The 15111-nt window shown below is 40.3% G+C and overlaps 1 protein-coding gene across 1 annotated transcript in view; it reads left to right on the top strand.

Moving 5' to 3' along the window:
• Positions 1-15111, top strand: part of PITPNC1 (phosphatidylinositol transfer protein cytoplasmic 1) — a 259261-nt gene that overhangs the window by 99900 nt on the left and 144250 nt on the right. Inside the window, exon 2 of the mRNA XM_060763096.2 lies at positions 13490-13638. Coding sequence (XP_060619079.2) covers positions 13490-13638 — 149 coding nt within the window. The remainder of the gene's footprint in view (positions 1-13489; positions 13639-15111) is intronic.

The following is a 15111-nucleotide window of genomic DNA, read 5'->3' as shown; positions in this document are numbered from 1 at the left end:
CTTTGAATTTTACCCTGTTTAATAAAATGAATACATTATCTCCCTGACCATTTTTAGATTATGCAAGAAGAGTATAGTGCCTCTTTGGCCAAGTCATCATTTTATGAAAAGAGGAATGTAAATATAACCATTGAATAATAATGCTTACTAATGCACTGTCCTGTCCAGTACTGAATATGCATTAGGACTTCACTGCATAAAATAATATGTGGTAATAGTATATTATGTTGGTCATCAGGCAGTGAAGGGGGAAAGCTGCTCCTTTTTCTAAACGGAGCCTCTGTTTTTCTTTGTACCTGCTCTTATTTAGAAAATATAATTCATAAGATGGATAAGTCAGGTCTTATCATCTATGTTTGGGCTTATTGTGTTGATGTCAACGGAAGTCAAACCCAGGATGGGCACTCCAAACACTTTATCTCTGGCTTGGCACTAAGCAGAAATCGCCTGCCAGAGCCACACAATGGGCAGACTGAATTTAGTATACGGGGATGCGGCTTCTAATTGCGCATTCTCTTTCTGTCAGAGAGAAACACAAGGCTAGCAAAAGTAACCTTTAAACAGCAGCGGTGGAACAGCTGCATAAATTGTTAAATGTCACATAAAGCATTGTCAAAGCAAAGCACAGCCAGTTCTATTCTTTAATCTGAATTTATTTATAACATAAAAAATGAAGATAAAATGCGATTCTATTCCCAGTTACAAGCAAGAATGGGGAGGTGGAATTACATTCATCTGCAATGGAAACAGATCTCTGTTACCTGACGTGCCTTTCCTTCCATGCACATATGCATCATTGCCTATAGGAAAGGAAGACTTTGTCTACCATTATTAGCAGGAAGAGGTCAAGAGAATGGCCACACATTGGTATGTCTGTATAAGGAGGAGTAAAGTATAGATTCAGATAGCTGGCAGGAAGAGTTCAACAAGGCCTGTGAAAGCTTAACCCTCATCAATCAGCAATTTGACATATCTGAATTTCTCTGGCATCTACAATATGTGTTTAGGCTAAATTAAAGAAGCAAGAGAAGTAAAAACAAGAGAAATAACAGCATTGTGTGAACATATTCTATGCCTATATCATCAGTTGGGAGCCCCGGCACTCTGCTCTTCTGGCCAGAGTGAAGAGAGAAGGGCTACAGGTGAAGACAGTTCCATCTTGTCTCCTGTGCTGTACTAATAATATAATACAATGCATTGTATATACATATAATATTTATAATATTATAATGTAATACAACATAATACTGTAAAGGCGTCCTCTTCGTTATCTGATACTCTATTTAATCTAGTATGCTGCCACCATCTGTGAGGTGCTAGGCTATGCTGCCACCAATTAATAAGGGTTTCCTATTCAGTTTATTAATTTCAAATAGATTCACTGCTACCACTCTGTAGTGTTTTCTTTGGTGTGTAGCGAGGTTTCCTTTTTTTTCTCTTTGAAATAGTACACTGAGACTTGAGTTACTAAAACAAGAACAAGTTTATTTGGAGTATGGAAGGTCTTAATGGTTTCAGAGTTCTCTTCTCCTGAGGTATAAAGCTTCACGAGTTACAGTTTCAACAAATCTTAATATAACTTTAGGATGTCTTTACTTCACCAACTAGTTCTTTAGTTGTTACACTTCTAAATATGTTTCCTTATTTGACAGATTAACTAATGTCAGCTAATGCCCTTGTCTCCCTTCAGCTTCCTGCTGAAGTAAAGATTCCCAGTGGGATTTCTTCTCCTATTAGCACACAGCTAAACCACAAACCTAAATAAGTCCCCTTGACTTATTTAAATCACTCAGGCTAAAAGCTTTCCCTTAGTTTGGTTCACCACACGTTTGAACCACCTTCCCTTTGGCTCAATGACCAAAGGACTGAAGCCTCAAAATGTCTGCTTCTTGGTAAGTGCAGTTGGCTCCACCCCTTTCTCCATGGCAACCTAACTCAGAGTACTGAGCTTGATCCATCCCCCTAGTTCTGCCATTTCTAAATGGTTAACCCTTTATGTACACCCATAACTGTCTTTTACTTCCTGAACACATATAATAATATTCAACCATCTAAGCATATATATATATATATATATATATATACACATACAATCACATTTAACTGTAGAGACACATATACATAACTACACTTAACTTACAGTTAAAAATCAATGTTTCATCACAATACTCCTAATGATAATACAATATTATAATTATATTTTTATATGACATGTAATATTACTAATAATATTACAATATAATGGTATAATACAATATAGTAATATATAATACTGATATTGTACTATGCTAATAATTTAATATATTGTTTGTATATATATCTTGTAAGCCGCTCTGAATCCCCTTCGGGGTGAGAAGGGCGGCACATAAATGTCGTAAATAAATATTCTAGAGCTCAGATTTTTCATTATATGACTGGGTGATGGTAAACTTCCATCTAATTGCACCCAAGTTAAACTGGGAAGCCTCTCAATCTGAGTTGGACCGATTTTCAAATGCGGTTGTATTTGTGTTCCCAAATACAGGTGGTCAGTGAACAGTCCCATTATCAGTTAATCAAGGCACCCTGGAAACTATAGTCTAAGAAGTTATATTTTCCACTATCTATATGACATATCTGGAAATACAAATGTATGGGTAGTGAGAAAGAATGGAATTATGGATGACTGCTGCTCATCTTTGACGTTTCAGATGTTATAAAGCCTCAAAGGGCTCTGTATATGTGACTAAGGCCTTTGTACAATGTTAAGCCACACCACTGGTACCCATCCACATTGTGAATAGGTCCATGTAAGGCATGTGTGTGTGATGAATATCTAGAGGCAGGGATCCTAGGCTAGTGGACACATAATCCTGTTCTTCCCAATATTATCAAGATATGGTAGCTCTGTGTTTTGGGAACAAGGCTCGCTAAAATGTTGCTAGAGTGAAAATTATACTTACAAAGTAAGAATGGATATAATACTATATACAAAAACAAGTAAATCTGTTATATTTTAGAAGATTTACCTCCAAATCATGTGAACTGTACAGTTACATTGGGAAAAAATCATTTTATTTCTTCTTTCCTGCACAATTATCTTCACCTTCAAATTAGAGGATTCTTTTCTGTCCATGAATTGACATTGCACAACTATGATTTCCTTCCTGCTCACAGTATTTTGCTTTTTGCTGAGAGGATAACTAAGCTTCAAGAAACATGTTTTTGAGTACCATTGTTTTAAATTGATTACTTGCAGCACAAATCGTAACAATAGACTGCAAAAATTGGCTTGTTGAAAGCTCACACAAAGTAAATTTTCCTTTTTTGCTTTTGGGGTTATACAAAAGAAGCTTTTGTTCTTTTGAAAACAGATGGCATTTCTCTTTCTTGAACATAAAATGTTATATATAGTTCAAAGTAGAGGTCTGCAAACACAGTTACCACAGTTACCCCAAATTTAATTCTAGGAATCAGCAGAGAAACGTTTTAGCATATTCATCAGGGTTATTATATATCTGGGTTGTTGTAGGTTTTTTCGAGCTATATGGCCATGGTCTAGAGGCATTCTCTCCTGACGTTTTGCCTGCATCTATGGCAAGCATCCTCAGAGGTAGTGAGGTCTGTTGGAACTAGGAAAAGCGTTTATATATTTGTAGAATGACCAGGGTGGGACAAGAGACTCACATATATATCACTATCTATCTATTGCTGTCCGAAGTGTCGTAGGTTCCCACTGTTAGCCCCAACTTCTGCCAGCCTAGCAGTTCAAAAACATGCAAATGTGAGTAGATCAATAGGTACCACTCCTGCAGGAAGGTAATGCCACTGCATGCAGTCATGCTGGCCACATAACCCTAGGAGGTGTCTACAGACAACACTCTTCAGCTTAAAAATGGAGATGAGCACCAACCCCCAGAGTCGGAAATGACTGGACTTAATGTTAGGTGAAAACCTTTACCTTTACCTATCTGTCTGTCTGTCTATCCATCTATCCATCCATCAATCCATCCATCTATATCTGCCAACAACACAGGTTAAAAAGAAGTATCTCTTTCAAACGGACATATGGCTATCAGGCTCAGTGTCCGAAGCTGCCTTGGAGGAGTTAAACTACAAATATACTCAACATCCAATGCCAAAGTTATTAAAAGCAATCTACAAGGAAGGAGATTCCATCTGAACATTAGGAAGAACTTCTTGACTGTGAGACCTGTTCAACAGTGGAACTCTCAGCCTTGGAGTGTAGTGGAGGTTCCTTCTTTGGAGGCTTTTAAGCAGAGGCTGGATGGCCATCTGTTGGGTGTGCTTTAAATGCAATTTTCCTGCTTATTGGCAGAGGGTTGGACTGGATGGCCCATGAGGTCTCTTCCAACTCTATGATTCTGTAGAAATTGTCTTGAGTTGCCTGATGCTAGTGGTGGCCCCCAAGACAGGAACATCATAGTGTGATTGTCTAAGGCTTTCATGGCTGGAATCACTGGGTTGTTGTAGGTTTTATCGGGCTATATGGCCATGTTCTAGAGGCATTCTCTCCTGATGTTTCGCCTGCATCTATGGCAAACATCCTCAATGCTTGCCATAGATGAGGGCGAAACGTCAGGAGAGAATGCCTCTAGAACATGGCCATATAGCCCGAAAAAACCTACAATAACCGAGTCACTGTGTGAGTTATGATAGCTAAATTTATAAAATAAGGGAGTTCCTATACACTCACTGCGACAGCCCATGATTCCAATCTTTTCTAATTTTTCTTCACATGCATATAGGTCAAAACAGGTTAATTAACGAAATCTTATTAAATCGTTTCCATAATTCATGTTCTCCTGAACAAGCAGTATCCATATATAATCTTAGTGCATACACTGTAATGGGACTTAAGGAAAGTGGACTTTTGGAATGACTGCAATCCCATTTGAATACTTAAAAAGAAATGAGAGTAATGTTCCGTTTAATTCCAGCTATAAATAATACTACCATCTTGAAGTACGTGGAGATCATGTATTTTAAAGTGACCTAAAAACCTTCTTGTTCTTATTCGTGCTTTCTAAGAAGATTTAGACCAAATTTTCAAACACCCTTTCTGTCTCCTTTGCCCATCTTGAGTTGCTACAGTCTGGTTGAGGACTGACCCATATGTGCCCGAATTTCAAAGTTTCTCTAACTTCTGTCTGTTTACTGCTGTAATTGCAACACTTCTAGAGCCTTTCAATCCAACTTGTCAGTTTTTCCTCTTAAGGCTTGGCCTCTGTTCCTCAGATATGCATCACTCTCACCTATTGAAACCTTGCTCCGCTGAACCCAAGCTCTTGTCTGGATCTCTGGAAGAGGAGTGTTTATTGACAGCACTCACACCTTGCCTAAGTGCTAAGATCCAAGTGAGACTCCTGCCCTATTTGGCAATTGAGCTGGTTGGAGTGGCATCAGTGGGGGATGCCCCGCGGCATCAGTGGGGGATTGTCTTCTAAATCTGCTTAAAATATCACAGTTATAGAAGCATTTTTTATGAGAGGAAGAAGTTTAAAGGCGGTCTGTCTGATCTAGCTAAAGCAGATCTGAGAGTTTCTGACAGTACTGTAAATACATCAGGGGAATTAATCCAGTAGAATCAGGGTTATTTAGATTAAAGATTATCTAGGCTGGTGATTATAGAAATACTCCTACCCATGACATATTTCACAAATAGTTATGGAAGTGTATATTTTTATTCTTGTTAAAGTCAAGATTGTTCTATTTATGAGAGACGGGAGGAAAGCAGTCCCAGTCTCATCTAGAAAGCCACGTGCTTCAAGGGAACCTTGTGTGCCTCCTTTATTATGAAGTGTTTGTAAGAAGTGTTATTAAGTGTTTTGAAATTACAGGTTTTGTGGAGTTTTTCTGGAAGAACATAAACAACAAACAGGTTTGCTTTTGCTGAAAGAAGCTTGACTATGTAAAATGTGATCACCTATCATTGTATATTGCTTTATAATAGCCTTAAAAGTAGGAAGAAATACTAATAAACATTTTTAAAATAAATTATATTCCAGAGCAGGGGTCCTCAAACTACGCCCAGGGGCCACATACGGCCTCCATGGTTATTTACCTGGCCCTCACTCAGAGTCGACCTAAGTCTGAAACGACTTGAAAGCACACATCAACAATAATCCTATCTCATCAGCCAAAAGCAGGCCCACATTTCCAATTGAAATACTAATAAGTTTATATTTGTTTTAATTATTGTATTGTTTTAAAGGGGTTTTTTTTGCACTACAAATAAGATGTGCAGTGTGCATAGAAATTTATTCTTTTTTTCCCCAAATTATAATCCTGCCCTCCAACAGTTTGAGGGATTGTGACCTGGCCCTCTGTTTAAAAAGTTTGAGGACCCCTGTTCTAGAGTGTGAGTGTATGGAAATATATACATGCTTTCCTCATGCTCTTCAATGTTTCATAGAAGAAAACTGAGACATGTGCAACCACGCAGCACCCAGAATGGGGTCAAGATGGCAAAAGGGATTATTGGGGAGGGGGGGGGGTCAAAGGCTGGATCTACTCTGCCATATAATTCAGTTTCAGAATGCAGATTAACTACTTTGAACTGGATTATATGCGGGAGCTGCAGGTACAGAGGCCCAGCATTATTTATTTATTTGTTTGTTTATTATTTACAGTATTTGTATACCGCCAAGTAATGGCAAAAATTCAATGCCAGTACAAACAATTAACATTATATACTACAATTACACATAAATCAAATTACACATAAATCAAATTTAAAAATACATCCATGAGCAATAAAACAATAATTAAAACAATAAAACAGTCTCGTCCGTCGAATCGCCGTTCCAGTCATTGTCTTTCTGAAATGCTGCATACATTTACTTCTATTGCCCGAAGGCCTGGTCCCAAAACCATGATGCCAAGCTCCAAAAACCAATTAAGACATGGACAGGTTTATTTTATTTATTTATTTAGAACTTTTATATCCCGATCTTCTCTAACCTCCATAGGTTAGAGAAACTCAGACCGGCTCACAGCAAGGATTCAATGCTAATAGCTTTATGTAATTATTTAATCTGTATTTTAATGTATTTTAATGTATTAACGTATTATGCTATTAATATGCTTTAGCTTATTTGTGTATGCATTTACAGTTGTTAGCCGGCCTGAGTCCCTCTTCGGAGGTCGAGAAGACCGGGTTATAAAAGCTCTAAATAATAATAATAATAATAATAATAATAATAATAAGTAAATAGTACAATATAAAAACATCATACAATAACAAGTTAAAATACATATAGATTAAAATTACAAATAAGCCAAATCGCCAAGATAAAATCATGTCCAACTCAGTCCGTATGTGTGGTCAATAACTTTGTTCTGTAGCTGGTCTCAACCATTATTCTGGGAATGCTTTCTTCCATAGCCAGGATTTCACCAGCCTCCTGAAGGACAGGAGGGAGGGGGCAGATCTGATCTCAATCGGGAGAGCGTTCCGTAGCCGAAGGGCAACCACAGAAAAGGCCCTGTCTCTTGTTCCCGCCAGGCGCTATTGTGAAAGTGGCGGGATTGAGAGCAGGGCCCCACCAGAAGATCTTAATTGTCTTGATGGTTCATAGGGGAGAATGCATTTGGACAGGTAAACCGGGCCGGAACCGTATAGGTTAAAGATAGAGTTGGATAGGTTTGTTCGAAAGAGTCTGAAAGTCAGGAAAAATTATGAATTTTGGCTTCCAGAACAGTATGTGTGTAATAATCTGCCAATTTAGGTAATACTTCATGCATCAGTTGAAGTATGTAGTACCTCACAAAAAACCTAAGACATTTGAGAGACTGGGGCCGGTTCACTGCTAGTTGGCTGCGTTTCAGTGTCTGTCTTTGCCTGCCACAATCCCAGCTTCTGACATTCCTGCCTGCTATGGGGCCTCCTTGACTTTTCTGCCCTTTGGCATGTTTCCTAGACTTCTCTCTGGTTTGCACCCTGCCTTCTCTTACGAAATACTACCCTGTTTATTGACAGCACTCGTTTTCTCCTCCTTCGGATGAGGACATCCTTGTGAAGCTTCATAAACCTTACTTACTTACTTTTACTTAGGCGGTCCCTCGTAGTCTGAGGATGATGGTCCTCCAAGGTCAGTGTTCTGTCGGTGGATCCATAGGTGACTGTGGAGCCCAATTCTTGATCTGCATCTTCTCCCACAGTGAGGGCATTGGTTTCCAGGTGGAAGGTGGTCCCGGTCGGGGTTGGCTTGACGCACCTTCCTCTTGGCACGTTTCTCTCTTTCGCCCTCCATTTGTGCCTCTTCAAACTCCACAGCACTGCTGGTCACAGCTGACCTCCAGCTGGAGCACTCAAGGGCCAGGGCTTCCCAGTTCTCAGTGTCTATGCCAGAGTTTTTGAGGTTGGCTTTGAGCCCATATTTAAATCTCTTTTCCTGCCCACCAACATTCCCTTTTCCATTCTTGAGTTTGCTTGGGAGACGGTGGTTGGGCATCCAGACAACATGGCCGGTCCAGCGGAGTTGATGGTGGAGGACCATCACTTCAGTGCTGGTGGTCTTTGCTTCTTCCAGCACACTGACATTGGTCCGCTTGTCTTCCCAAGAGATTTGCAGGATTTTTAGGAGGCAGCACTGATGGAACTGTTCCAGGAGTTGCATGTGACGTCTGTAGACAGTCCATGTTTCGCAGGCATATAGCAGAGTTGGGAGGACAATAGCTTTATAAACCAGCACTTTGGTATCCCTACGGGTGTCCCGGTCCTCAAACACTCTGCTTAATTCTAAAAAAGGCTACACTCGCAGAGCTCAGGCAGTGTTGAACTTCGTAAACCAACCCCAGGCTAACTCTGTGTACATGGTAGAATTAAGCCTTGTCAGGCACTGGCAGCCACAGAAACAGTACAGCAAGAAGAGCAGACCACAAACCACATACTACAATGTGGTCTGAGCCCTGCCACATGCATAATGGAGGACCTCCTTACAGCGACACAGTAGACACTCAAAGTGGCCAGCTTCTGGTCAAAGAAGATTTAGTACAATGCCAAGTATTTAACTTTGTTTGTGTTTTTTCTATACATTATAACTGTATTCTCAATTCCCTTCTGACACAATTAATACATAAAACTGTAAATTAACAAAATAATTGTAAATTAACAAAACGTGTATTCCAAATATAATGACCCCATGTTGGGGACTTTCAGCTTTTAATGTTTTGAATCACTGATCTTTGTGTTAATGTATTTTTTTTTAAAAAACCCTGATTTTAATGCTTTGTACTCCTGGTCTGTGATGGTTACAATAAAATGCATTCAATATGATGGGTTGTTTTAGGTTTTTTCGGGCTATATGGCCATGGTCTAGAGGCATTCTCTCCTGACATTTCGCCTGCATCTATGGCAAGCATCCTCAGAGGTAGTGAGGTCTGTTGGAACTAGGAAAAAAGGGTTTATATATCTGTGGAATAACCAGGATGGGACAAAGGACTCTTGTCTGTTGGAGCTAGGGGCGAATGTTTCAACTGATCACCTTGATTAGCATATAATGGCCTGACATTGCATAGAGCAAACTTTTGTTGAGAGGTGATTAGATGTCCTTGTTTGTTTCCTCTCTGTTGTTGTGCTGTTGTAATTTTAGAGTTTTTTTTAATACTGGTAGCCAGATTTTGTTCATTTTCATGGTTTCCTCTTTTCTGTTGAAATTGTCCACATGCTTGTGTATTTCAATGGCTTCTTTGTTTGATCAAGTCTAATTGTTGTTGACTGCCATCAAGTCAACTTGGATTTATGGCCATCCTATGAATGAGAGACCTCCAAGTCACCCTGTCATCAGGTCATGGTGTTTTCTGAATCTCTTGAATTGTTGATGCTCCTTCCCCCAGTTATCATATCTTCTTCCTCTCAGTCTAATCCAGCTTTAGTTATGATACATCAGCATACAAGTGAAACAAATACAGTTATAAAATGTCAGCTGGACCTCCTTTCACCCCTTCCTCTATCTCAGGCACGACTTGTGAAAATGAGAGAGAAAGCCTTCTCCGCTGTGGCCCCCCAACTTTAGAACTCACTACCTGGTGAGATTAGGCAAACCCCCACCCTAGCAGCCTTTAAGAAAGATCTGAAAACCTGGCTCTTCCGTTGTGCCTTTGGAGAGTGACCATTCATCCCATTTCTGTTTGTTCCATCTACAGTGTTGTCCTTATGATGCACTTTCCCCTGTCCTAAATTGGAGGCCTAACCATACTGTTCGTCCTTTTTGGGCTCCTCTCAAATACACTTTTTCTACTCCTATATCATTTTATCTTGTCCATTTGGCCTGCCTATTGTGTTTGATTTTCTATTATGCTATTTTGCTTTGTTTACTGTATTTTGCCACTGTATGTACTTTATTGTGTTGTAATTTTTGTTGATTTTGCGCTTTATTTTGTTGTATTGTATCTTTGGGCTTGGCCTCATGTTAGCTCCCCTTCAGGGAGATGGTGGCAGGATATAAATAAAGTTTATTATTATTGTTGTTATCATTATTATTTGAAACACAACAAGATGAGTCCACAGCAGACACTCGGCTGGCTGTTGTATTGGATCACACATCGGACACTTCCCAAGTGTCTAGGACTATGTGATGTATCGGCGAATAATACGTACAGATCCCAGTAAGGTAGCAGATGGTAATCTTGTTCGCGCCGTTGTCTTTAAGTGCAGGCCAAGGTCTTTAGGCACTGCACCCAGTGTGCCAATCACCACTGGGACCACCTTTACTGGTTTGTGCCAGAGTCTTTGCAGTTCGATCTTTAAATCCTCATATCATGTCATCTTTTCCAGTTGTTTCTCTTCGATCCTGCTGTCACCCGGGTTTGCAACATCAACAATCCATACTTTGTTTTTTAACACGATCGTGAGGTCAGGAGTATTGTGCTCCAAAACTCTGTCTTTATCCGGAAGTCCCAGAGTAGCTTGACATGTTCATTTTCTGTAACTTTTTCAGGTTTGTGATCTCACCAGGTCTTTGTCGCAGGCAGATGGTATTTGTGGCACAAGTTCCAGTGAAATAATAATAATAATAATAATAATAATAATAATATGCAGCCTGGCCTGTCCCCTTTGCCAATTGGAAACAATTCTGTTTTTACATATTTAGACTTGGACAATGGCCTCTTGTGCTGAGTACAGATGGTGCCTTAGGATAATCTAATGTTGTGTACACCCATTTCCGAAAGAGCAATCCATAATTTTTCATGATCTGTACAATCAAAGGGTTTGCTAAAACTTATAAAGCACAGGCTCTTTTTTCCCAAAGTTCTTATAGGCCTTTGAAAACCCATTAGAAATCTATTTAACTCAATTAAATTAAAGTAAGCAAATACTGTATTTCTGCATTTATCTCATCGTTGGGTGGGTAATTTACCTCCGAATGCCTAATCCGAATATTTTAGGTGATACATCATTAAAGAAATAGTTCAGTTGCTTTTACATCGTGATTTTCCTGTTGTAAGAGTTTTGATGATTAATCTTTATGGATCTCAGTCACTGTTTATAAATACAATCAAAGCATTTCCAATGTCTTTTCAAGATATTTTTATAATGATGTAGCCCTTTCATTCTTTCTTTCAAAAGCAAGTACGTCTTATTAGGTTACAATGCCAATGTCTGGGATATGTCCATTGAACGTCTCGAATGTTCTCTCATAATCAAAAAATATACTGAATGTTGGCTGATTGGAGCATGGCCTATGGAGTGAGGCCCAGGGGGACACAGCTGCACTTGGAAAGAAATGTCAGATCTGGCTCATCCAAAGATGTAACTGGGCACATCGACAAGCAATTTGCATGATCATGGTGGCACATTTTATGCCACTGCATTTGAGAATAACTGTCAGATTTCGGAGGCTGCAGCTGTGCTTGTCGTAGATCAGATGTAATTTTCCACATAGAATCATAGAGACTGCATGGGCCATCTAGTCCAGCCCCTTACTATGTAGAAAAAAACACAATCAAAGCACCCCTGGCAGATGGCCATTTATGCTCTGTTTAAAAACTTCCAAGGAAGGAGTTTCCACCACATTCCCGAGGCAGAGAGATTCACTGTTGAACAGCTCTTATGGTCAGGAAGTTCTTCCTAACGTTCAGGTGCAATCTCCTCTCCTGTCATTGGAACCCATTACTCTAAGTCAGTAGTTCCCAACCTTTGGGGCTTCAACTCCCAGACTTTGGGACTTCAACTCCCAGAAATCACAGCCAGTTTACCATCTATTAGGAACTGTGGGAGCTTAAGGCCCAATAGTTGGGAACCACTGCTCTAAGTCCTAATCTCCAGAGCTGCAGAAAACAAGCTTGCTCCCTCTTCCTTGTGGCATCCTTTCACATATTTATACATTGGTATCATGTCTCCTCTCAACCTTCTCTTCTGTAGGGTAAACATGTGGGACTCCTCCATGTGGAGCCATTTAAAATGTGTGAACCCACTTTATAATACTGCAACTCTGGGTAGAAGATTATAAATATATTGTCAAAGGCTTTCATGGCCAGAATCACTGAGTTGTTGCAGGTTTTTTCAGGCTATACGGCCATGTTCTATAGGCATTCCCTCCTGACATTTCGGCTGCATCTATGGCAAGCATCCTCAGAGGTAGTGAGGTCTGTTGGAACTAGGAAAATGGGTTTATATATCTGTGGAAACAATTAGGGACATCTAATCACCTCTCAACAAAAGATTGCCCCAGGCACTAACAAGCCACACCAAACAACTGCCAGGCCATCAAATGCTAATCGAGGTGGTCAGTTGAAACATTCACACCTAGCTCCAACAGACAAGAGTTCTTTGTTCCACCCTGGTCATTCCACAGATATATAAACCTATTTTTCTAGTTCCAACAGACCTCATTACCTCTGAGGATGCTTGCCATAAATGCAGGCGAAATATCAGGAGAGAATGCCTCTAGAACATGGCCATATAAGCCCAAAAAACCTACAAGAACTCAGATTATAAATACTTTTCAAAACTAAAAAAGAGTCTTATATTCACATCTTGAGTATTGCTTACTGTTACTTACTTACTTAGGTGATCCCTCGTAGTCCTAGGATGATGGTCCTCCAAGTGTAGTGTCCTGGCGGTGGGTCCGTAGGTGACTGTGGAGCCCTATTCTTGATCTGCATCTTCTCCCACAGTGAGGGCATCGGTTTCCGGGTGGAAGGCGGGCCTGGTTGGGGTTGGGTTGACGCGCCTTCCTCTTGGCACGTTTCTCTCTTTTGTCCTCCATTCGTGCTTCTTAAAATTCTACAGCACTGCTGGTCACAACTGACCTCCAACTGGAGTGGTCAAGGGCTAGGGCTTCCCAGTTCTCAGTGTCTATGCCAGAGTTTTTAAGGTTGGCTTTGAGCATTTTTACAGTATTGCTTACTGTAATCTCAGGGCAGTTAGCCATTTATCTCAGTAGTTACTTCCAGTTATTTTGATTGCTGCCGTAGTGAGTGCTTTATGGGTTTGGATGCATTGGTGAAAAGCTAATTCTTCCGTTTCTCTTTTGCATTGCAGTACAGAATTGGGCAGCTGTATATGATCAGTAAGCACAGCCATGAGCAGAGCGATCGTGGAGAAGGTGTAGAAGTGGTGCAGAATGAACCCTACGAAGATCCAAATTACGGGAATGGCCAGCTGACAGAAAAAAGGGTTTATCTGAACAGGCAAGTATTTCTGCAGCCATCCAGCCATTGAAGCATTGAGAAAATCCATATGCGCAATTTGGAAGCACAACATCCTTCTGCAGTTTGGCCAGCCAGGTAGAAATGGAAGGCCAGTGTCACTTAAATCAAACCTAACGTGTTAGTGCCCGGTATTTGCCAACTGAAATACTGAAAAAGAGCAGTACATGTAAGAATGACAGATTTCCCTTCTCCTTTTCCATTTATCATTAAGACAATATTTAAGATATGCATGTTGATTTCAACTTTAGTAACACGTTGTCTAATTCAGCAACTTGCATGTGAGGCACAAGTCAGCAAAAATTATTTCCTTCATGGTTTGAATGCCTTGAAGATCTATGATTTGATTTGTGTGGGTGGTCCCTCCAATGAAGTCAGTGACGGTTATTTCACACCATTGCGTCAACAACTGTAGATAATTCATCACCTTGTGACCAACTTTCTGGTGGTAATTTCTTTGTGCTTTGGTCCTCTGATAGTAAACATTCAGGGTACTCAAGGCCTAACTAGTTGGAAGATTCTGCCAGAATTTGCACTCTATCTTTGAGAACCCACAGAGAGGTTTCAGGGTAGGGTTTTCCAACACAACTTTCCATGATACTTATGATAAAACAATTACATAAAGACCAACAGGGAATCAGGATATGCAGGTGCCTTGAAGTGACTTTAAGATAGGGATTATTTGTAAGCAAGTTTCCTCAAGTCCACTTGGCAGGGGGATAAGCATCCAGTAATAACCTATACCTCGAAAAGTGCATCTGACAATTTGCAGAAAGGCATCACTGTCAGATCTCTCAGGGAACAACAGGCATTGATTTTGCCCAGGATCTGGTGGTACGTTGCCTAGCAGAAGGCTTGGTGAGTTGGTGGTGGGTGATCTCCCTTGTGTTGGCATCCAGACGGGCACATGAAGTCTTCCTCTCTCTTTCTGCTTGATCCAAAGATATCGTATCTATCTATCTATCATCTATCGATCTTTGGATCCCGGGTGATGCAGCTGGTTAAACCGCTGAGCTGCTGAACTTGCTGACCAAAAGGTTAGTAGTTCGAATCTGGGGAGTGGGGTGAGCTCCTGCTGTTAGCCCCAGATTTTGCCAACCTAGCAGTTCGAAAACATGCAAAAAGTAGATCAATAGGTACCACTTTGGGGGGGGGGGGGATGGTGCTCCATGCTGGCCACATGACCTTGGGGGTGTCTATAGATAACACTGGCTCTTCTGCTTAGAAATGGAGATGAACACCACCCCCAGAGTTGGACACAACTCAACTTAATGTCAAGGGGAAACCTTTACCTTAACTATACTGAGTGTGTTATTCTATACCACTCACTTTGAAACCTCCAGTATACAAAAAAGAGAAACATAGAAATACATGACATTGAAAAGCCACAGGGAAAAGTAAGTCAATGTAATATATAGTGGGCTCTTGGTATCACCTTGGGTTTGATTCCAGGAT

Source organism: Anolis sagrei, chromosome 2, assembly GCF_037176765.1.
Source record: "Anolis sagrei isolate rAnoSag1 chromosome 2, rAnoSag1.mat, whole genome shotgun sequence".
In the NCBI taxonomy this organism is placed as follows: Eukaryota; Metazoa; Chordata; class Lepidosauria; order Squamata; family Dactyloidae; genus Anolis; species Anolis sagrei.
Note: the sequence above shows the minus strand (reverse complement) of the source record. Positions and strands in the feature narration are given on the sequence as shown.